The sequence below is a fragment of the Linepithema humile genome, chromosome 4 (assembly GCF_040581485.1).
Source record: "Linepithema humile isolate Giens D197 chromosome 4, Lhum_UNIL_v1.0, whole genome shotgun sequence".
Classification (NCBI taxonomy): domain Eukaryota; kingdom Metazoa; phylum Arthropoda; class Insecta; order Hymenoptera; family Formicidae; genus Linepithema; species Linepithema humile.
The window spans coordinates 14245634-14270027 of NC_090131.1; the positions used below are offsets into that span (position 1 = coordinate 14245634).

The 24394-nt window shown below is 29.8% G+C and overlaps 2 protein-coding genes and 1 long non-coding RNA gene across 10 annotated transcripts; all 3 read right to left on the reverse strand.

Annotated features, from left to right (window-relative positions):
- Nucleotides 1-1498: 1498 nt before the first annotated feature.
- Nucleotides 1499-3184, reverse strand: LOC136999412 (uncharacterized). Its single transcript, XM_067353397.1, has 2 exons — nucleotides 2487-3184; nucleotides 1499-2402 (listed from the first exon to the last, which is right to left on the reverse strand). The coding sequence occupies exons 1-2, from the start codon at nucleotides 2775-2777 to the stop codon at nucleotides 2346-2348; spliced, it is 348 nt and encodes a 115-aa protein (XP_067209498.1). The 5' UTR covers nucleotides 2778-3184; the 3' UTR covers nucleotides 1499-2345.
- Nucleotides 3185-5480: 2296 nt separating this feature from the next.
- LOC136999770 (uncharacterized) lies at nucleotides 5481-8853 on the reverse strand. 2 transcript variants are annotated; one of them, XR_010890089.1, is made up of 4 exons: nucleotides 7680-8853; nucleotides 7226-7458; nucleotides 6780-7120; nucleotides 5481-6670 (listed from the first exon to the last, which is right to left on the reverse strand). It is a non-coding gene; the product is annotated as an uncharacterized lncRNA (long non-coding RNA). The 2 variants fall into 2 exon arrangements; XR_010890088.1 differs by having other exon boundaries at nucleotides 6780-7458.
- Nucleotides 8854-9465: 612 nt separating this feature from the next.
- On the reverse strand, nucleotides 9466-20656 carry LOC136996882 (DNA endonuclease RBBP8-like). 7 transcript variants are annotated; one of them, XM_067354473.1, is made up of 11 exons: nucleotides 18028-20656; nucleotides 14821-17197; nucleotides 14447-14700; nucleotides 13790-14340; nucleotides 13624-13720; nucleotides 13420-13522; nucleotides 13259-13336; nucleotides 11463-12554; nucleotides 11023-11152; nucleotides 10757-10931; nucleotides 9466-10168 (listed from the first exon to the last, which is right to left on the reverse strand). In XM_067354473.1, the coding sequence occupies exons 8-11, from the start codon at nucleotides 12539-12541 to the stop codon at nucleotides 10002-10004; spliced, it is 1551 nt and encodes a 516-aa protein (XP_067210574.1). In that variant the 5' UTR covers nucleotides 12542-12554; nucleotides 13259-13336; nucleotides 13420-13522; nucleotides 13624-13720; nucleotides 13790-14340; nucleotides 14447-14700; nucleotides 14821-17197; nucleotides 18028-20656; the 3' UTR covers nucleotides 9466-10001. The 7 variants fall into 5 exon arrangements, with proteins under 7 accessions (XP_067210574.1, XP_067210572.1, XP_067210577.1 ...); XM_067354471.1 differs by having other exon boundaries at nucleotides 14447-17197; XM_067354475.1 differs by lacking the exons at nucleotides 14447-14700; nucleotides 14821-17197.
- Nucleotides 20657-24394: the final 3738 nt, after the last annotated feature.

Genomic DNA, 24394 nt, shown 5'->3' on the forward strand with positions numbered 1-24394 from the left:
TATATATATATATATATATATATATATATATATATATATATATATATATATATTAAGTAAAGTATAATAAGAAACAAATACATTTTTTCAAATTTATTCTTTCTCATTACATATTTAGCATTATATAATTTATAATAATAATAATAATAATAAAGGATTATTCTCAACACATATTTCACGCTATGATTTGCAAGAAGGGTTAAGGTTTTAAAATTAAATAGTAATAAATTATTATTATTATTTATTTAATTAATTGCAAACTTTTTGCAAGAGCAGTCGGGAGACGTCACGCTGAATGTGTGTGTGCGTGCGAGCGTGTGTGCATTTATCTGCGCGCGCGCGTGCGTGTGTGTATGTGTATTTCTATGAAATTTAGCGTGACGTCTCCCGACTGCTCTTGCAAAAAGTTTGCAATTAATTAAATAAATAATAATAATAATTTATTACTATTTAATTCTAAAACCTTAACCTTTCTTGCAAATCATAGCGTGAAATATGTGTTGAGAATAATCCTTTATTATTATTATTATTATTATAAATTATATAATGCTAAATATGTAATGAGAAAGAATAAATTTGAAAAAATGTATTTGTTTCTTATTATACTTTACTTAATAGATATATATATATATATATATATATATATATATATATATATATATATATATATACTATTATTAATTATTTATATTACTGTATATAATGGAAAGTAAACATTTATTAATTAAATTTATGTAATTTATTTCATACATAATTTATTTCATACATTATTTCAATACATATGCAAAAAAATAAATTATTTTAATACATAATTTCATACATTATTTCAATACATATGCAAAAAAAAATAAATTATTTTAATACATAAATGCAAAATAAAATATAATTCAATACAAAATCTCATCTTTAATTATTAAACAAACAACATAATAAAAATAAAGTATATTAAATTAGAGCTCCAGTTTTTTTTTCAATACATATGCAAAAAAATAAATTATTTTAATACATAAATGCAAAATAAAATATAATTCAATACAAAATCTCATCTTTAATTAAACAAACAACATAATAAAAATAAAGTATATTAAATTAGAGCTCCAGTTTTTTATTAATATACTTTAGAGCTTCAGTATTACGCGTTTTTTTTTTCTATTTTAATGTGTATTAGCCTTTCGTTAAATAAATAAAAAACAAACATTGTAATATTTTCCAAAAATCATTAAAAACATAAAAATCTGTTCTTCAAACAAACAAACAAAAACTGATTGACGAAATCAATTGATGAAATTGTCTTGACGAATGGTCTCATCTTCAGTGAGTTGGAACTCTGAAACAAAAAAAATATACACTTAAATGTTATACAGCTATTACACTCCAAAATTATATACAATGTTTGATTATTATATATATATTTAATAATCAAACATCGTATATAATTTTGGAGTGTAATAGCTGTATAACATTTAAGTGTATATTTTTTTTTTTTTGTTTCAGAGTTCCAACTCACTGAAGATGAGACCATTCGTCTTATTAAAATAGAAAAAAACGCGTAATACTGAAGCTCTAAAGCAGTGCTCGGAATTAGTCTGAACATTTCAGCCGATTTCCGTGGTATACGCCTCCTTTCCTCTCCTTACCGCGCGCGCCGCAGCCGCTAGGGCCAGCGCCGCCGAGCGTTAGGAGCGACACTATCTGATTATGAGTGGGTTCTTCTCCCTATTTATTAAAATTTAAAAAAATGTATTAAAATTTATTAAAAATAAATTTTTTATTTTTAAATTTATTAAGTGGAAATATTTCAATAGATTTCCACGTCACCCATGAGATACTAATGCTGACGCGTTTTTTTTTAAGTGGTTTCCCCCGTAGACCTATTCCACTAAAGATAAAAATAAATTCTTAATTTAAAAAAATATATATATAAAAGAGATTTTTTAAATTAGATTTTCTTGGCCTTTTATGAGAATGAACAATTGATGCAATAATGTAGATAGAAACCACTTTTTGAAAAACGTGTCAGTATTAGTACCTCATGGGTGACGTAGAAATCTATTGAAATATTTCCACTTAATAAATTTAAAAAAAAAATTTATTTTTAATAAATTTTAATAAATTTTTTTAAATTTTAATAAATAGAGAGAAGAACCTACTCATAGAACCTAATCAGATAGTGCCGCTCCTAACGCTCGGCGGCGCTGGCCCTAGCGGCTGCGGCGCGCGCGGTAAGGAGAGGAAAAAAGGCGTATACCACGGAAATCGGCTGAAATGTTCAGACTAATTCCGAGCACTGCTCTAAAGTATATTATATATATATAGTTATTTGCTTAAAACATTTACGAGATGTTTTAAAACTCTTTCTTTTCGTTGCTGTACCCACTTTCCAGCACGTGTGCCACGTACACCTGCAACATGTCATATTTAATTATAAGAGAAATATATTTAAAGAAAAGAAAAACAAAAAACGCATAATTATTATATTTACTAACTGTATCTTCTGGTGTGTTGCTTTTCCGGATATCGATGAAATTCATCATAAAATGTACGTCTCGATCGCAGGTCATCAGAAGCATGATTTCGTAGTCGTCGATTGTTAGACATATAGTCTCGCGATCGCCGTTCACGAGAAGAATGGTCTCGCGATCGTTGTTCACGAGAAGAGTGCTCTTGCGATCGCCGTTCACAAGACGAGTGGTTTCGCGATTGTCGATTGCAGGAAGAATAGTTTTGTGATTTTCAGGAAATGCGGTTTTTTGATCGCCGGTCGCCAGAGAAACCATCTCGGTTGCTGGAAGAGCTATCTTGCAATTGTCGGTTACGAGAATAACGATCTCGCGATCGCCGATAGCGGGATGAGTTGTATTGCTGATACGAAGCGCGACCTCGCGATCGCTGATCACTAGGAGAGCGATTTTGTGATCGCCGGTTGCTGGAACAGCTATGTCGTGAGCCTCGGTCGTTGGAAGAGTTATCTCGTGATTGTCTATCACGAGAATAGCGATCTCGCAATCGCCGATAATAAGATGAATCGTATCGTTGACACGAAGTGCGATCTGGCGATCGCCGATTATAGGATGAGCGATTTTGCAATCGTCGGTCGTCAGAAGAACCTCGCAATCGGGGATCTTTATAATTTTGCGATCGACTCTTTTCAAGTATGTCTTTTTGATTTTTTACTAATTGTTGATGTTTATAACGATGATTGACAATAAGATGTCTGGATTCATCATTGCTCAATTCTTGATTCATTATATGAATTGGATTTATCATTAAATTATGGTCACGATTATTTGTTGTTGACGATTGTATTTCGTATGAGACGCGATCTGACAACTGATCCGATCGATTTAAGAGTGGGTTGTTTATTGTTTTTTGTGTTTGATAATATTGTCCTAGGACAATCTCTTCTGATCTGAAAGTAGATAATAATGTATCAATAAATGAATAAAATAAATAAATATATATATATATATATAATGTATTAAAATATCTATATTATATTATTATATATTAATATATATTAATAAATATTTATTAAATATTTATTATTGATTAATAGAAGATGCAGTATAGAATTGCACGAATCTTTTTGGTTATTAATAGTTATGGTTATTTTAATAATTAATAGTATTAGTAATTAGTTAACAGTTAATATTATTACTTACTCTGTTTCTTTCCTTGCTTTATTTTGTTGTGATTCTTTTTCAGGTTCTTTATTTTGTTGTGACTCTTTCTCAGGTTCTTTATTCTTTGATCTACAATAAACACAATAAATATATTTATTATTTAATTTTTTTTTTTTTATCTTTTACTGTCAATTGCTTTATTTATCAGGATGGATAGATATTTGTATCTCAATGTATCTTGTTATTATTATTAATATAAAGAACAGTTCATATTGATGCTTAAGCAATTTCTCTAAAGTTTTGAACATTAATTAATGTATTAATGTATTAATTATTGTACTATTGTTGCAAACTTTAACCTTAATATTATTAACCTTTAACTTAACAGAGAAATTTTTCAAGCATTAATATGAACTGTTGTTCTTCTTCATATTAAACAAATAAAACATTAAAAATACATTGACAGATACAAATATGTATCATATAAAGTGATATCAATATAAAGAGAGGGGTTCAACTGCCTACATTCCCATTTGCCAACAGCTTCGTTTGCCCACAACATTTTGCCGACAGCTTCAATTGCCGACATTCCCGATTGCCTACAGAGCGATTGCCTACAAGCATTATTGCGCACATTTAAAAATTAAAAATACAAACGTACGTTTGCACACAAGACATTATTGCACACATACACATTGCACACATGATATTATTGCGCACATACACATTGCACACATGACATTATTGCGCACATACACATTGCACACATGACATTATTGCGCACATACACATTGCACACATAATATTATTGCGCACATTTAAAAATTAAAAATACAAACGTACGTTTGCACACAAGACATTATTGCACACATACACATTGCACACATGATATTATTGCGCACATACACATTGCACACATGACATTATTGCGCACATACACATTGCACACATGACATTATTGCGCACATACACATTGCACACATAATATTATTGCGCACATTTAAAAATTAAAAATACAAATGTACGTTTGCACACAAGACATTATTGCACACATACACATTGCGCACATGACATTATTGCGTTTTGTGTAGAATTTCGTAAACCCATGTTGAACCTCGCTTTGTTTGAAATTTCACGCGTAGGCGGCGGAGGACTTCGCCCCTACGGGGCGAAGCCTCTCCCCCGCGTAAAACAAATAACAAATCCTACTCAGGTTATACCTAACAAGGTAAACCTAACAAGGTTAACCAAGGTTCACAAACAAAGTTGTAAACCCCTGTTGAACCTCGTTTCGCATGGAAAGAATATGCGCAATAATATTATGTGTGCAATGTGTATGTGCGCAATAATGTCATTTGTGCAATGTGTATGTGTGCAATAATGTCTTGTGTGAAACGTACGTTTGTATTTTTAATTTTTAAATGTGCGCAATAATATTATGTGTGCAATGTGTATGTGCGCAATAATATTATGTGTGCAATGTGTATGTGCGCAATAATGTCATGTGTACAATGTGTATGTGCGCAATAATGTCATGTGTGCAATGTGTATGTGCGCAATAATGTCATGTGTGCAATGTGTATGTGTGCAATAATGTCTTGTGTGCAAACGTACGTTTGTATTTTTAATTTTTAAATGTGCGCAATAATGCTTGTAGGCAATCGCTCTGTAGGCAATCGGGAATGTCGGCAATTGAAGCTGTCGGCAAAATGTTGTGGGCAAACGAAGCTGTTGGCAAATAGGAATGTAGGCAGTTGAGACCCTCCCAATATAAATAATAATTAGAAAGATAATGAGAAACTAACCTGTTCATTATCTTCGAGGAAAGAGTTTCCACGAAATTTTCTTTATTCTGTGTTTCCATTGTTATTTTTTTTTCTTTTTTTTTTTACTGTAAAAACATTTATATGATTCATATTTAATAAGAAATATTTATACAAATACTTTTATATACTTACTGTTATTATTATAATTATCGATCATCACGCAATAAATCGTATCTGTCTTGGCATTGTAGCTAATTTTTTTCAATGATCGTGTGACTGTAGCGCTTTCTCTTAGGAAGGTCTCACAACAAGAAGCAACTAGAATTTTTTATTAGTTTATGGTGGCGCGCGGCGCGGACATTGCAGATTAGGTTAGTTATTAACTTTCTTGTCGCGAGTGTACATCACAGATATCTATATTATAACTAGATCGCTAACTTGCTTTAAATACATAGCCCCAAAATCTATGTACTAAACTTTCGCGCATGCGTAACATTGGTAGACAGCGTAGACAGTAATCATTGGTTGATGTTATGTATAATCTGTACACTATAAGTATGAAACTTGTATATATAATATTATAATAAAATTTTAAAGTAATATGCAACTTTTCTCATCTTTTAAGTAAAAAATTAGCTCCTAAAAATAAAATAATGTAAAAAATATTCTTAAAATATGCAGTATATTGAAAAACAGACAAAATCAAAAATGTTTATAGTAAAGATATATAATTTTTAAGATAAAAAATTAAATATTTAAAACAATTATTTTAGCTATATTTAGTTAGCAATGTTTACACTATTATAAAGTAATAATGCAATTTTGAAAGAAATTTAATAAAGATTTAATATCTTTATATAAAAAAAAAACATTTGTTAAAAAAAAACAATATATATTTTAATAAAAAATAAATAAATAAATATATATATATATTAGTATACACACACAAATATAGCAAACTTATTTAACAGTAGGCACACAAAACAGGATATAGGTATAATATATTGAACAGGATATATGTTATGTATAACATTCATCTCTAATTACATAATAAACTCTAGGTTTTAATATTTGTCTCTTTACGTTGTACACTTTTAGTTAAAGCTTTATTTTTTTTCCTTTAAAGTTCTATGTTTTTTTTAAATTCAGCTTTGTTTTTATTAATAATTATATGAAACATGTTTGCTTGTTGTTCTAATCGTTTTTCTTGTGATATTTCTAAATCTGTTATATTGTGTTGTAACATTTTATTTTGTACTTTTAACTTCTCACAATTTATATCTGTAATATATTAAAAATAATTAAATAATTATAAAATGTATAATTTTAATACATAATAAATAATAACTATTACAAAATTGTTTTTAAATTACAAAAAATTTGTACATACATTTTGATATCACAGAAGAAACACTTTGTTCCTTATCAATAAGCATATCGTTTTGATTAATTTCTTCTTTATTATTTTGACTGTTTGTTGCTGTTTGTTCCTCATCAATGAGCATATCGTTCTGATTAATTTCTTCTTTATTATTTTGACTGTTGTTGTTTGTTTCTCATCAATGAGCATATTGTTCTGATTAATTTCTTCTTTATTATTTTGACTGTTTGTTGTTGTTTGTTCCTCATCAATGAACATATCATTCTGATTAGTCACTACTCTTTCTTTATCATTTTGATTGTTTGTCGTTGTTCGTTCTTCATTAATAATAGGCAGGTCTTTATTATTATCTATAATAAATATTTATATTATTTTGTTTATTACTGAATGTAATGTATGCTTAGTATACTTAATAATAAATAAAAAATTTTAATACATAAAATAATGTTACTCACTTTCGTTAATTTTATCTGCTTTAGCTAACAATTGGACAATATTTTTATGTACATGTTGAGTTGGGAATGTATCAGGTTTTAAAAAATTTTTGCCAACATGCTTTGTATGATTAAAATAATCATTATTTGTAAAATGTAAACTACATATTCTTGCATTTAAAAAAGAAACTAAATCCTCTCTTCCAGCAGCCGCAATCCAATAATGGAAATATTTTTCATTTGACGATGGAAATCTAAAATTATATTATTAGAACACATTTAATTTCTAAAAGTAAATAGTATAAAAAGTTTTGGCCAAAAAATATTGTACATTTATATTATTAATGTTATAAAACAAATAAATCTTAACTTAAATATTAAAAATTATATAAATACTCTCTACAATACTAAAAATAATAAAAACTTTGGTTATTTAAATTAAACTCTTTAATTAATCTAAAAGATTAATACTTACCTATGAAATGTTATACGTAAATGTTTCTTCCAAGAACTTTTGCATCCTTTCACACTACAAACTGTAGGCATTTTGTACAAATTAAAATCTGTCTAAAATTTATAACCTGTTTATAATAACTAACCTCACACGAGTAATAGTCAACAGTCATGCGCCATACTACTTTTCTACCAACGTTACGCATGCGCGACCATCGTATTACATGGTTTTCGGGAACCAATTTTATGTACAACATTAATGGAAGTTAGCGATCTAGTTATAATATAGATATCTGTGGTGTACATAGTGTGATAGTGCATTTGCATATAATAGTGAATTTGCATATAAAAAATGGGTGTTTCTATAAAAAAAAAACAGGTAAATATTATTTATTTTTTTTTTAATTTTTTTTTTAACTGAATTATATATAATATATTTTATTTTTAACTGAATTATATATAATATATTTTATATTTATTGAATAAGTTTACATTATTATATATATTTGTTAAAGTTAACATCATTTATTTATGTCTCATCTTTTGATTATATGTTAATATTATATGTTAATATTACAATAAAATTATAGTGAAAAAAAATATTTGCTGTATGTGGAGTTGCATAATAGTAAGAAATGTAAGTATATAATAATTTTTTATTTATTATTATTATATATAATTATATAGTATCATATTCAATTATTTATTATTCATTCATAATTATTATTATAATTTGTATGTATTGAAGAAAGGAACGATTGTGCTATACATATACAATACTGGCAGCATGATTGCGCCGCACTTATATAATGTGCATACTGGCAGCAATAATGCGCTTTATTATTATCCAGAAAAAAGAAAGAAATTACCTTGAAAAAGAAGAAATCTTAAACCATCACTAGTTAAACGAACATCAATGGATTTAAATTAAGAATAAAAAATCAAGAAAAAGGTGATAATCAGTTTAATAAGACATCAGACATCAATTGAAGAGGCATCAATAAATTCAAGAATATACCCAGAAAACATTTTGCGCGTAAATATCTAGCAAGTCGCGCACAAATATGGCTCATATTGCGCAAGCAAAACCCTATTCCAGTGCGTCGTCATAGCGGTAGCAAAACGCTAGCACACTGCGTTCAATCTCAATAAGCGGTATGCACGCAAAACGCTAGCACACTTTGCGCACGATCTCAATAAGCGATATGTACGCAAAACGCTAGCACACTTTTGCGCGCAATCTCAATAAGCGATACGTACGCCTGTTGCTTGCATATGATGCTGCAAAGTTTGCGCGATTTGAGAGTCATATGCACATGCGAGTTGAAAGCGATATGTACAGACGGCGTCATTATATAATGTGTCTTCCTATTTTATACAGTATACATTACGTTTATACGTAATCCGTAATATATATTAGTGTAATATATATTACGAATTATGTATAAACGTAACGTATACTGTATAAAATAGGAAGACACATTACATAATGACGCCGTCTATGCAGATGAAATTAAAGCAATATACTCTGAAATTACTATATAAATTTTAATATTATATATAGAAACGTTATACATCATGTATTTGTTTATATTGTATGTAAATATAATGTCTCTGTAAAAAAAGTAATATATAAACAATTGAAGACGATTATATATACCATATTATAATTATTAAATATATGTATACAAATTAGAACACATATAATTTTAGTCATGCAATATTGTATATAATTATATCATTATCTACATTATAATCATTTGTAACAGTTTACCACTTTTCACAGTAGCATACATACAATAAGCAAACACATGTATACGTTCTTACATAATATTAAATTTTATATAGCAATTTAAGAATATATTTTATTACAAACGGATCTATTATATGGATCTATCATATGGATAGAAAGAGAATTCCGCAAAAAAAGAATTTTTTTTATAAAATAAAATAAAAAAATTATATATATATATCTAATTAAAAATAAGTAGGGACATATATGTATATATAAATTCTAGCGTTTTATTAATTAATTCTTTTTACAATATGAATTAATTCACTCTTCTTTATATGAAACTTTGCGTAAGTAATGTGATAAAATAAAAAACTGTTCAATATGCATGAGTTCACTCTTCTTTATATAAAACTTTGCGTAAGTGATATGATAAAATAAAAAATTGTTCAATATGCATGAGTTCACTCTTCTTTATATAAAACTTAAAATAAAAAACTGTCACATCTATTCATTGCTTTTTTTCATAATAATATGAATAGTTTATAGTAGATAAAATAAAAAGATTTTTTCAAACATATTTAAACTTTATAAACAAAAACTTTCAACTTATTAATTTACTTGATGAAGATCTTCTTCGCGCGATTCGTCTTGATCATTTTGATCTCTTGAGTGCATACGCTGTTGATGTCGGTGTCTTTGTTTAGCTGAGCGTAAGGCTTTCGATACGTAATATTTAAACTCAGCCGTTGTTAATTTTGAATGTACAGAAGTAGCATCTAAAATAAAAATACTTATTTTAAATAACTAGCAGATATTTAAAATAATTATCTGTGATTTAATTACAAATTTATTATAGATTTATATAAAATTTATTTTGAAATATACATTCATATATAGGGTATCTCGAAATTCAACTACAATAAGTTTGTAATATAAACATTCTTAAAAAATTAAGCAATAAAAATATATATTTGCGGTTATTTAGTGTAAGAAATAATTTTTATAATGTAAGAATTTGAAGTCAGAATTTTTTTTTAAAGTAAGAATTTAAAGTCAATTATAGGCTATACATTTAGAAAGTTGCTTATCCGTGAATCACATATATGCAATACCAATATTATTGCACATGCAGCTTACGAATAAGCGACCGTCTGAATATGACTTACAATGGGCCAACTTTAAGGCCTTATATCTAAATAAGCATTATATTAAAAATTCTAAATATTTTTATTACTTCATTTTTCGAGATCTTTACTGCAGTAATTTTATTTTTTATGCTTGAATTAAGATAATTTTATATGAGTATTATTGCAAATTTATTGTCGTTGAATATATATAAAATATAATTCTTGTTGTAGACATACCATATAAAGCATTAATTATTCGTTGATCCGATAACTTTTCCTTTATAGAGCGGTTATTATTGTCTTTGCCTGTCCATGTGAATGATAGGGCTACATTTGTAGTAAAAATCTCTTTAAACGCCAAATGTATTATTTCTTTTGCATTTCGTCCTCCAATGGATGCAAGGTATTCTACCTATTATAGATAATATGCATTAACATAACATATAACATATTACATAATAAAATATTGATTCGTTAAAAAGATAAGATCAAAAAATTATTACTATTTCGGTATATATTGTGTCGTCTGACCGATTAAACTTTAATACTGCTTCAACAGTGTGAAACGGGATTATGTTTGGTTTCACAGGTCTTCTATTTATTTTTTCTATATGTAAGCATTGATTCCTCGTTCTATTAACAAAAAAATTATAAACAAAGTGTTAAATATTCGATAATTTTCTAATAAAAAATGTTTCTAAAATTCCTTACATTTTAAATAACAAGAAAAAAGTTGTATTAAGTAAATCTTGAAATTTATTAATGCAACAGATGGTTTTTATGTCTTATATAAAAATTTCAAAAAATGAGATAAAAATTACATTATAGAGATTAGGAATTACTGGAAAAAATAGAGAAAAAGTTTCATAAACACAAGTCTATTATTAACATGCAAAAAAGACAGATAAGCTATTTTAAAATTGTAAAAGAATTGTTTCATTACCTGAATTCTGTCATTACGTTTCTCACACATTCCATCACTTGCATTTTAATTTCATTGATAATATTACTATTTTCCTGCAGAGTATTTTGATGATACGTTATGGTGGGATTAGGATGTTTGTGATTAGAAGTGAGTGTATAATTAGGTTGTGTGTTATAAGTAACATTATTATGAGGTACTGGAGCTGACAGCAAAGTCAATGATGGAGTCTCGGAATCACGTGACAGTGAGGATGAATAAGATTGAGGTGAAGATGATGTATAAGATTCAGGACTTATTACTGAAGACGATTCAATTGTATTTTCAAGATGTGCCATCTTCTGATTACGTGTTGATTCTCTATTATGATGTGGTGTATAATGAACCATATTATTTGTCATCGGAATTAATGGTGGAATATAAGATGCCGATGATACTGGCAAACATTCATATGATGAAAGATGTTTAGTCGCATTTTGACAAGGTATTTCTATATTTCCGATAGGACACTCTGTATTATTATTCATTTCATAATCATATTTTTTATTACGTATTTGTTCAGTATCAATCATTGAAGTTAATGGAAAAGATAAAATCTGAGATTCTGAGAATGTTTGAGAATTTGTAAATGATGGATGTTTAATTGTTGAAGAACATGAAGGCTTAGATATCGTATAAAATGAAGATTGAGATACGATAGATGAATTTGTTACAGATGTCACTGGAAATTGATCGTGAGATATCGGAGTTGTATTGGCAAAAGGTCGGGAATTTAATGCCAATTGAGATGCAATAATTGGTTGAGAACCATGTATAGATGAATCATCTATATGTGACGGCAAGTGAATTGATTTGTCAGTTGAGAGTAACGTTATGGATGCAGAATGACATTTGGATGCACTGTTAATTGCTTTCTGTTTAGCCAATTCTTCATTCTCATATTGTGATAAATTCTTTCGAATATTTCTGATCTCATCTGTAACAGAAGTCTTGTTTTGCTCTTTATATCGTTTAGCTGATTCCCCTTCATTGTCAGAAGATTCGGTAGTTTCATAACGCAAAGGTTTTTTTATATTTTTTCTCTTAGGTCGTCTATTCATATTGACTTTATATCTGCAAAATTAAAATATTTAATTGTTACATAAACTTTGGCAAGAATAATTTTATCATAAAGTAGCAATAAAAAACATGATTATATATAGTAAGTTATAAAGAAGATAATGCACAATATTAACAGTCGGGAAATATAAGCTGATATCGCAATGATAATGAAATATTTTTATGTAAAGAGATAAGTCTATATATAAATTTATATATATTAATATATACAAAAGAAAATGATAGTTATATATATATAAATCTATATATTATGTTATCCAAAATATAATATATACATGTAAAATAATAAATCAATCTATGTTCAAGCCATGAAAGCACTTAATACTTCCTTCCGGTCATATTTGACGCATGTATAATATTTTGAATACAGATGTTTTATGTTTGTTTAGTTTCATTAAACTTTAAGAAATACAAAATACATGGAATAATTGAAACAAATATATTTACAAACAAATTTAGAATGACAGGTTCGTAAGATCAAAGTCACAAATGTAAATAATCGAGGCAAATACGAGCCGAACACGGATGGTAATGCGTTGAGCTTTGTAGAAAATTAATTTTTCTACGAAGCTAAATGCTGTGCACAAGGTACAAATTTTCTTGGTACATCACCAAGCATTATAATGTAAATGTTCTCCATTCGAGATACAATTTAAATATATTTACTATTTTTAATATTAAACATATTATGTTCTTACTTATATTGTAATTGACTATGTCTCAATTTAAATTTTGCCGATAAGTGGATGTCTCAGGAAATTCTGGATTCCAAAAACCTGTACAAAAATTTAATGTTTTATCATATATATGTATTATGTATAATATATAAAGTATATATGGAAATACACAAAACTTATACCTTCTGGTGTATTTGCTGGTCTCTCGTATCTGTGTCGGTGACGCGAGACTTGATTTCTCCGTTTCTGCAACTTTTCTCCCATCAATGACAAATTCTTGTAATACTGAAAATAAAACAAGATTAGAAATTAATTTTTTTTTTTTTGTAAAAAAATGTGCTTTATGCAATTATATGTATGTATATTATTTGTTAACTGTCTATTACCTGTTTGCATTCCCAGCAATCCCAGCCATCTATTTTTGCTCTGTCAGCTTTGCATCGCATATTAAGCTGCTCTGGAATGTTTTTCTTTCTTCTTTTCCTGCAAATAATTTTTTATGTATCAGATGGACAAAGAAAATTACATTAACTTGTATTAAAAAATATTTACCTATTTTTCTTCAGTAATATTTCCACAGGTGGTTTATTTTCCGTATCACATAAATTGATGTCATTTATGTCATTGATGTCATTCCTCTTTAATTTCTCTTTTAAACGTCTAGCTCTATTAGATCTACTCTCTGTAGGACTGAGCTCTACTACATCATCTTCGACAGTTTCATTGGTGCTTGAAGCATTACTTTTCGAAGTAACAAATACTTTTTCTAGAGAAATATCACTAATGGAATTCTCTTCTGTTTTTGGCAATATGCTAGTTGGTTTATTTGGCAATGATATCTTCTTTTCGTTGCACTTTGCTGATTGAAACACAAGTCGAGATTGCTTCATCAGATTTTTGCCATATATTCTAGGGCATCCATGGAATAATATTGATGGACTTTTTGGTGGACTGGTAATTTTTTTGTCAGAATCGATGAAACTCGTATTCAATGTATCTAATCCCAAAAAGGGTCTATCAGCTTTTATAGAAATATCATGTTTTTTATCATTGCTCTTCTTTTTCATGTGCTTCTTCATAGTAAAGTTATTGGTTCGTCATCGCTGATTTAATAAAAAATACATTAAAGAATAAAGAATTATAATTTATAGTAACGTATGAGTGCAGTGTAAGAGTAGCAACAAAGTGTAAAGATACAATTTTGCTTACCTTTTTACATTCGTTACCTACGGGCACATCCACTTCACTGTCAGTTAATTTTAATGTCAAGTCTGAGTCTGACTCAAACTTATCAATGTTGTATATATCGAGCGCGGATATATCGTGAATCCAGCACTGTACGTATATATTAGTGGGGTTATCTGTTAAGAAGCATTTTCGGACATATGTTTATTAAACAATTTTAACTCTAAATAACTTCAATAACACGCCCTTAAGTTATGAACCTCGAGTCATGGGACACTCTGTACATAAAATTAACAATTTTTACAGTAACAAATATTATGAAGTCGTTATATATTCCTATTTTACAATAAAATGTAAAAAGAAAAATAATTTTTATGTAATTTTTATTGTAAACGTACCATGTATAATAAATGAATCCCCACACATTGAGAAGCATATTCATAATTAAAAAATTATTAAATTCTAAAGAAGACCGCCTTTCATGTGAATAATAAAGATGTATGAAATATATACAAAAAAGGACAAAAATAATCTTTTTCATAAGTCAAAATTAAAAATAGTGTAAAAACAAAACATTAAATAATTGAAAAATCTATTATCAAAAATTTATAGCAGCTACTACATACTTATATGTGTCAGTGCCTTCATTACTGCTACTATTATCACTTTTATCAGTTTCAAAAAATGGCATTCTGTAACATTTTGTTACAACATTTGTTAAAGGAACAATTTCATTATTAAGTAATTTTGAACATACGAAAAATTCAACTTTGTCAGATAAAATGCCAACATCATAAAAATGTTTAACGTATTTAAATTTTTTTACAATAAAATAATATTGTTCATCCGCTACAAGAATATTTTGAATCAAACAAATTGATGAACATTTCAAAAGACAACAGTTATTGTTAAGACGAAGACTAAAAATCATGTTATTGTATTCTAATTTTTTATATTGCTTACAAAGAAGGAATATTTCATCTTGAATTAATGGACCAGATTCATGTGATTGTGATACTCGAATGTGATTATTCATTGTCAACTTTTCATAGTGTATTGGTTGTCCATGATATTTGCTCATTCTTCGAATAAACTGCTGCAAAGGAAGATGTGGCTTCCTGATATACTTTCTGATAAATGGAATTTTATTTTCAAATGGAAAAGTAGAAATGGTGTCTAAGGGTCCAAATCTTTTGACATCTTCTGTTAAATGTAACAAGCCATGAATGTTGTAAGATATAAAATCCTTGCCGTAAATATTCTCAGATAATAAAACAAATTTTTTTAATGCAATATCAGAGAAATGCAATAATTTTTGTGAATATGTTGAAGATATTAATATACGTATTGATGTATGAAGCAACAAAAAATGCAAATAAACATCTTCTTGCAATATTCCACTTAGTACAACAGGACTTGTATATAGTAAGAATTGTCGGAATTCTGTGGCTTTATAATCTCTCCAATCTTTCAAAGATCTTGGTGATCGAGAAAATTCTACTGGACAATATTTCCGTATACTTTCCAATCTTGAAGATATCAAGTCAATATGTCTAGCAGATAATTTTGCGGATTTTGTAAAATTTCCAATCAACCATGCTTTACAAAGTCTTCTTACCACGCCTAGACACACTAAATGCATGTAATCAAATGGCACTTGAGATACCATATTTAATGGAATTTGTAACAGAGGACTAACTGTCTCATTACTATGATGATTATTATATTTCCATTGTGCGTATTCATTATCTGTACGAGGCTCATGAGTTGTACCAAGGAAAGACATTGTTCCATTTAAATAAAGACCTGAAACTTTACATTTAGAACAAGGATATTTGGCATTGTGAGCTTTATGATTTAAAATAAATGCTCTAGCAGGAGCATCGGCTATAAAACTCCTATAAATAATAGGTATTAATTTATTTCGATAAACAATACCTCTAGCATTAGAAATTTTTTTTATTTCTTCAATAAAATATTTAAAAAATATATTTGGATTATTAGGTTTTTTATAACCTTTTGTTTATTCCAACTATTCCAGGACTATTATCAGTTATATTGTAAATTCGAAATTGAATAGGCCAAATTTGAATTTTTCCATTACGATGTAATTGTGCTCCATCAGTACTAATATCTATCTCTAAGGAAAGTGGAATTGCATGAGAATGCATGTTAGATAATTTTGCAATAATAGATACTTCGAAGCCAATATGAACATATTCTCCATCTTCAAGTTTTACAATTTCTCCAGTGTTAGAAGGAGTCTTTAAAAGAGTGCGTATGTCCTTAGGTAAATATGAAAAACAAGAATGAGAAATTAATACTTTCAATATTGCATTTCCCTGAACATGAGTGAAATTATTTTGAACAAAACAAGAAACTAATTGTTTGTGGAAATTATCAATTATTTCAATATTGTTGTCGTCAGAATAATCACATTCTTCATCAGTATAATTATGGTTAATCCATACATCCTCATCAGAATCTATTTCAGAAAATTCCGCATTAATTTCTTCATTTTGAAACTGAAATAATTCATTATTCGAAGAATTTACATCTAAACATAGAGATTCATTGCACATTCCATCTTTTGTATTCACTTGAAACAGATAATTATCTACTGATCTTGTATTGTATGTTTTCTCATGTATTGTTGTGTTATGCACATTTTCCTTAATTGCTTTCTTTATTCGCTGTTGTTGACGAACAGAAAGGCTATTAAATGGCTTCTGAGATGGACAATCATAAACCGGCTTCATTGTGGAATAATCTAGGCTGTAATTTATAAAAATAATGTAGTTTATAAAATTTTTAAAAATTTATAACTGTAAAATTCTGTAAAGTTTTCAAATATATTGCATTGCAGATTACATTAAGGCAGGAATTAGTTTAAAGAAGAACTACAGCTTCTATTGAAAATTAAAAGAAAATATTAAAATAATAAAAGTCAGAACTAAAAAACGTCGATAAATTCGGATTATCATTATGTATAACTTAATTGCATCATCTGTTCTTTTTATGAAAATAATAGAAAACAAAACAATACAATATAAAGAATACAGAAAATACAAGAAAATAATTGCAAATTTTACTGAACATATATAGTTATATTTTTCCATCTTAAATTTTATATGTTACAATATAAAAGAAAATAATATGACATATTTTATAATTTTAATGTATATACTTCTTTCAAAAACATATATATATATATATACATACATATAACTTTATTAAAATTACAATCCCAGACAGTACAAATGTCTAAAATACGTTTAAAAACTTGTAGACATACATCTTGTAAATGTTTTTAAGACATTTGTACTGTCTGGGATAGGAATCTGTTTCTTTATACAGAGTTACATGTATATATTTTTCTACAAATCATATTTTTTTATATTATGACAAAAAAATGTAATAAAAATGATAGTTTTTAAAATGTAGATAATATGCATATAAAAATATATTTATTTTTAAACTGACTTTTCTGACTTTTCACATAAAGTTGAAAATATATAGGTTAGAACACTTCAAAATATACTACGCTACAGATATAGAATATATTTCGAAAATATATGATGTTTTTATCGATACGAGTTACTTACGAGAAGAGTGAATGAGGGCTGCAGTAGAATGTGTTGAGCAGAGCAATGTTTTTCACTTAAATTAATACAGTCAGTCACGTATATCACATAACCGCAGTTACTATCGCTACTCGCTATTCCTTTGTTAGAATGCTTCCTGTGCGCTGCGCGGGACAAGTCGTTTGAGCACAACGACTGCAAGCAACTTACGAGCAAATATGGTATCCATTTGCATGTGATTTGCTGGTGTATAACGGACAATACATGAGCTTAATAAATTTGCGGGCAAAACTCACGCAAACCGCGTACAAAGTTTATATGCATAAGACGCGCAAACTTTGCGCGCAAGAAATGTTATCTGGGTATTTATATAATTTATTTACTAATATTTTTTTGTGTGTTTTATTATTTATAGTTTATAGTTTATACCCATTATATGTATATATAAAAAATTGTTTATTTATATCTAGTTATTATTAATATGAAATTGTAATATAAATATTACATATATTAATTTTTCTTCAGGTATCACGAAGAACGAAGAAAAAAAATATTGGACGCAAAAGTAAAGCAGCGAAAAATCAATTGCTATATAGAACGCGAAAAGCAGCAACATGTTCTTTAACAGCTAATAATAAGCAAATTTTACAAACGAAAGCGAAAAAGCAATCGCATAAAAAAAGGCAAAAAAGAATATGTACAATAATAAGTAATGAACTAATTTCGCAACGTATAATTATTGTTAATGTACCCTCATCTAATCCTCAAATTTTACAAAATCAGGTTAATCAGGAAACTCCGTTAATACAACAAACCATTATTGATACACACAGAGAAAAATTATTATTACAATTTCATTCAACTATATGGTCTTTTGCAGATATCGCCTGTGATATTTGTAGGAAATTATATTATAAGAAACAAATATGTACTACGACAATGTCTGCTACAATTATGAATATTTTGCCTAAAGAATTAAATAAATTAAACGATATAATTACATGTTTTCGTTGTGCCAATTTGATAAAAAAAGAAAAAGTTCCGACATAAGCATATTGGAATGCTATGTTTTTAGATGACATTCCGGACGTTATAAGAAATTTAAGTGATATGGAGCAAAGACTTTTATCAAGAATCGTTCCATTTATAAAAATTATTAAATTAGGTGGACGATTTGGTCAATCAGGTTTTCGAGGACAAGCTGTTTTATTCGCACGTAATGTTGAAGAAATCTCAGAACAATTACCATTACCAGTTGCAGAAACAGGCATGATTATTGTATGTGAACAACTTGAAAATATTGAACAATGCCGACAATTTCAAGTAAACGTGCAGAATTTATCAGCTGCTTTATCGTGGTTAATTCAAAATAATCCTTTATATCAAAACGTTAATATTAATCTTGACGCTACAAATTTTGACATTTCACAAATATGTCAAGTAATTGTAGCACAAGATAATGATATAATTAACTATGGGAATATAAATAATTTTGCTATAGAAACTCAAGTAAGCAAGATAGATTTAATAGAAATATCTGGGGACAAAGCAATTATCAGAGGTTCTATGCATCAAGGTTACGAGATATTTTCTGATTTAACAAGAGGAAAACAATGTACGGCGAATGCAGTAGTTGCAATAGCTATGTGTTTATTACATTGTCCTTCGACTTGGACAAGAAATCTTATTGATAATATTTTATTGATAGGAGATGCGTTATATTTAAAAAGTCTATTAAAGCGCAATGAGCCTCATTTTGCTGAAATTGACAGAGAGTTTTTATCAGTTGATGAACTAGATAGAGATATTGAAATTTTTGGGAATATTATTACTCTCTTAATCACTAATAATGAAAACATATCAGGACATTTATATAATGATAATAGCGCTGAAGGATTTCCAAATTTGAGAAATGCTTCAAGTATTTTCTTTCAAGATCAAATTTATGGAATATTAACTGCCAATGGAATTTCCGTTGCTATATTTCAATTCGATAATACTTTTTGGATATTTGATTCGCATTTAAGAGGACCAAAAGGTAGACCAGCACAAAATGGTACAGCATGTCTGATTCGTTTTCCAACAATATTATCAATGTATAATATGTTGAAAAATACTATACCAAAATCTTCAAATAATACTTTCGGTAATAGGCTTACTATCCGTCCTGATTTAGCAGGACATGTCCTGATTTTGGATGATTTTAAAAGCGTCCTGATTTATTTTTTAAAATAAGTGAAATGTCCTGATTTATCGCCGATAGGCAAACTTACGTTTTGTCTGCTATGCTTTATGGGCGGGTGAGTGTGTTCAGAAAGAGAAAAACCAAAGCGCCAAATAAGTCCCTCAAGATCTTTAATGTTTTTGCAATTTACGGTCAGAACGAATGCATTAATGAAATTGTGCAACTTTGCCAAAATCACTTTTCTTGAAAACACCATGCTCATCAATTCGAAACACGCGCGTGATGCGCAACGCGTTCTCCGCATTAATTGTTTGCGACTCTTGCGAGTTGCGGATTTGATTCGTGTCGTACTTTGTTACATAACCTTGCCTGTTGTCTCAGTGCATGTCCCTGTCAGTGTCAATAAACCAACTAAACGTCACATGGTTGACGGCACATTAAATACACAATGAAAAAAAATCCATGCCTGTCCGTCATCCGCGAAATTAAAATATATATTTTTTCGTTGGTTCGTGAAAAGTTTAGAAAAAACTGACAAATCGAGATGCCGCCAAAAAGAAAATGTCATTTTACCGACGACTTACGCCGGAAGTACCCATGTTTCGGTAAAGGTCGAAGTGAGTTTGAAGCAAAATGTCAAATTTGTGATTCATATGTTTCAATAGCGAATAGTGGTTGGTATTTATTAATTCTATGTATAACTATATTATCTTAACCAGACATAATTAATAATTGAACAATACACTGAATTTAAGAGAATTCCCTCGCGATACTCAACTTTTTCCTCTGGGAGAGAAAAAACATGCGTTGCACCGACACACGGATCAGCTCTATATTGTCAGGTGCACATCGCATGAATTACGTCGCTTTGTTACTAATATAATAGCTTCTTGTTCATTATTTTTCGTTCGTTTTTAGGATCAACCGATCTGGAAAAGCACATTAATACACCGAAGCACGCTAGGAACATTCGAGATGCATCAACATCTAAATCAATGACAAACTTTGTTGTGCATAAATCGACACCCCTTGCTTTAAAAATATCAGCAGCAGAAGGAACGTTAGCATTTCATATCGTGAAACATCATAACAGCTTTAAATCAATGGACTGCACTTCAACTCTCTTGCGTACCCTTTTCGACGACTCTGATATTGCCAAAAAAATATCGTGCGCCCGTACAAAAACTGAAGCAATTATAAACGGTGTATTATCACCCCACTGTATACTCATGGTTTCTAATGACCTTAAGAATATTCCATTTGTGAGTATAAGTACGGACAGCAGTAATCACGGCAATAAAAAATTATTCCCTATTGTTGTCCAGTACTTTGATCATATTCAGGGAGGAATTCAAGTACGTATGTTAGACTTGCAAGAAACCAACAACGAAACAGCTGAAACAGTCACAAGTTTGATCGAAGGTGTTATCACAAAACACAATTTAAGTAAAAAAATTATTGCATTTTCTGGCGATAATACAAATACCAACTTTGGTGGTTTGAATCGTAAGGGTGAACAGAATATTTTTCATTTACTAAAAAATCGTGTAAATTCTGAACTCGTCGGAATTGGTTGTCCGGCGCATATTCTCCATAATGCGATTCATCACGGTCTCGATCAATTTGGCCTGTTCGATATTGATGCCCTGGTTCTCAAGATCTTTAATTTTTTTTCAATTTACACGGTCAGAACGAATGAATTAAAAGAATTCTGCGACTTTGTCGAAGTCACTTATCGTAACCTATTATACCACAGCAAGACGCGATGGCTGAGCCTGCTGCCTGCTGTTCATCGAATTTTACAAATGTTTCCGGCCTTAAAATCCTATTTTTTATCCCAAAACAAACCGCCAAAAATACTCGAAGCTTTTTTTCTCGATGACTTCAGCGAATGCTATCTGTACTTTGTACATTCTATAATGTCACTTTTCTATGAAAAAATTAAGGACATTGAGAAAGAAAACAACAGCATATTGGAAATAATGGCTATTATTGGAGACACTGTTGAATCATTACGCGAAAGGATAGATTCCAAATTTCTGCCATTGAGCATCAAGCTTGTATTTTCAAAATTAAAAAAAGATGGGAAAGACAGTAGCTGTGACAATTTTGCAGCAAGGGCACTGTCAGTATACGAAGCAACGGAAAAGTATTTGCGAAAGTGGAGTGAGTCGTTTTCCGAGTTTGAGGTAAATACATTTAATTTTTTCAAAATTTCTTCTTTCTGAATTTTTTTATTGGTTACAAAATGGTATAATTTTTATGCTTTAGGTGTTCAAATGGTTGAATTTCAAACAGAAAGTTGTGCTGGATTATAAATATGTAGAAGAAACCATTATATTTCTGACGTCCAAAAATATCGTTCTTGACGATTCAAAAACTTTCAATCAATTCGTAAATCTTAAGAAATTTTTGAATCAAAAAGAGAACAATGAAGAATTCTTTAAACAATGCTGTAATTCGAAGATATGCAACTTTTTCTGTGCAAACTCTAACACTGAATTGTATTCAGAAATATTAAAAATTGCACAGTATTTTTTCGCGATACCAGGCCATAACGCGAATTGTGAACGGATATTTTCACTTATTAATACTCAGTGGAGCGATGAGCGTAATCGACTGTCAGTAGAAACTGTACGACATATTGTTACTGTTCAGTTTAATCTTAAAAACTTGTCCTGTGCAGATATCTATAAATATTTGTTACGACCGGAAAATATAGAAATACTACGAAAAATCAGTAGCTCCGAAAAGTACCAAAGCACTAGCAACAATGATAAAATGTAATGTCTTAAAACGTGTATTGTTTATTGTCTTAGTATTCAACTCAAGCCGCTTGAGTTAAGTTAAGTTAAGGTTAAGTTAAGTTAAGGTTAGGTTAGCATTTCGTAGGTCCCTCTCGTTGTGCGCCACCTTGTCGTGGTGAGAGGGCTCACCGGGGGAATACCTGAAAAGGTGTTTCCGCGGTGCTAAGAGCGCACAGTAGTAGTATATGGCAGGTATGGGGCGTCACAACAAACCCCCACCACCTACCCCATATTTGACCCACTGACCTACATTTGATCTGGCGTCAAAACAAATGACGTCACAGGGAGGGGAGAGGGAAAAGATGGCGGCAGTGGGTCCAACATGATGGACGTCTACAAGATGGCGGCTGTTGACAAGATGGCGGCTGTTGACAAGTGATTTTTATTTTTCGGAATTGAGAAAAATCCAAGCTGGGTTCGAACCTGGATCGCTGGATTTCTAGTCCTGGTCCTAGTCTGCTGGGCTACCTATACATCTAATGATAGTAAAATGGTGTATCGTATTTATGGCTATGGGACCTGGCAGGGAGGGGATGTATATATGCTGGGACCGCGTCTATATGATGTACCCCGGACTCTGTGGCAGGTATGGAACATGTAAACAAACGACGTCACACAGTCGCCTCTAGTCTGCGAAGGGAAGGGATGTATATATGTTGGGGCCGCGTCTATACGAGGTACCCCGGACTCTCTGGCAGATATGGAGCATGTAAACAAACGACGTCACACAGTCGCCTCTAGTCTGCGAAGGGAAGGGATGTATATGTGCTGGGGCCGCGTCTATATGAGGTACCCCGGACTCTCTGGCAGATATGGAGCATGTAAACAAACGACGTCACACAGTCGCCTCTAGTCTGCGAAGGGAAGGGATGTATATGTGCTGGGGCCGCGTCTATATGAGGTACCCCGGACTCTCTGGCACGTATAGCGAACAAAAGAATGACGTCGCAGCGACGAATGATCATTCGACTTTTAGTTTGATATTTGGTGTGATGGTTAAGGGGTCGAGCGCGCGATATTGCGTGAACGGGGTGAGCGTCAGCCACCCGTTTTCGCAGATTGAGCGTGCTGTAAAAATTGACGATGGCGAGTGGAGCGTGCAGGAACATGTGAAAAGGGGAAGGAAACGAATGCAAGAAATGAAATACAAAATCGTTTATTTGGAATTTTTTTTTAAAAATACATAATTGAACATTACGGTCAAAATATAAAAATATTTTATTCGACTTACTGAATACATTCTAAAAATATTATTTCAAAGCGCGCATCGAGAAATGTTAAATATATGAAAAAAATGTTTTATTTTAAATTTTTAAAAATACATCGTTGAATTATTACAACAAGTACTAGTAGGTAGTTTCGTTTGCTCATTCTTTTTGCAAAGAAAAATTTTGCG

Bases quoted from the DNA above. Each gene is read 5' to 3' on its own strand.
- LOC136996882 (XM_067354475.1), bottom strand. From the start codon at position 12,541: ATGAATAGACGACCTAAGAGAAAAAATATAAAAAAACCTTTGCGTTAT. The intron at 11,153-11,462 runs GTAATGAAACAA...TTTTGTTAATAG, and splicing joins AACGTAATGACAGAATTCAG to AACGAGGAATCAATGCTTAC. The intron at 10,169-10,756 runs GTATGTCTACAA...TTTTTATTTTAG, and splicing joins AATAATTAATGCTTTATATG to ATGCTACTTCTGTACATTCA.
- LOC136999412 (XM_067353397.1), bottom strand. From the start codon at position 2,777: ATGGTTTCTCTGGCGACCGGCGATCAAAAAACCGCATTTCCTGAAAAT. The intron at 2,403-2,486 runs GTTAGTAAATAT...GACATGTTGCAG, and splicing joins GCAACACACCAGAAGATACA to GTGTACGTGGCACACGTGCT.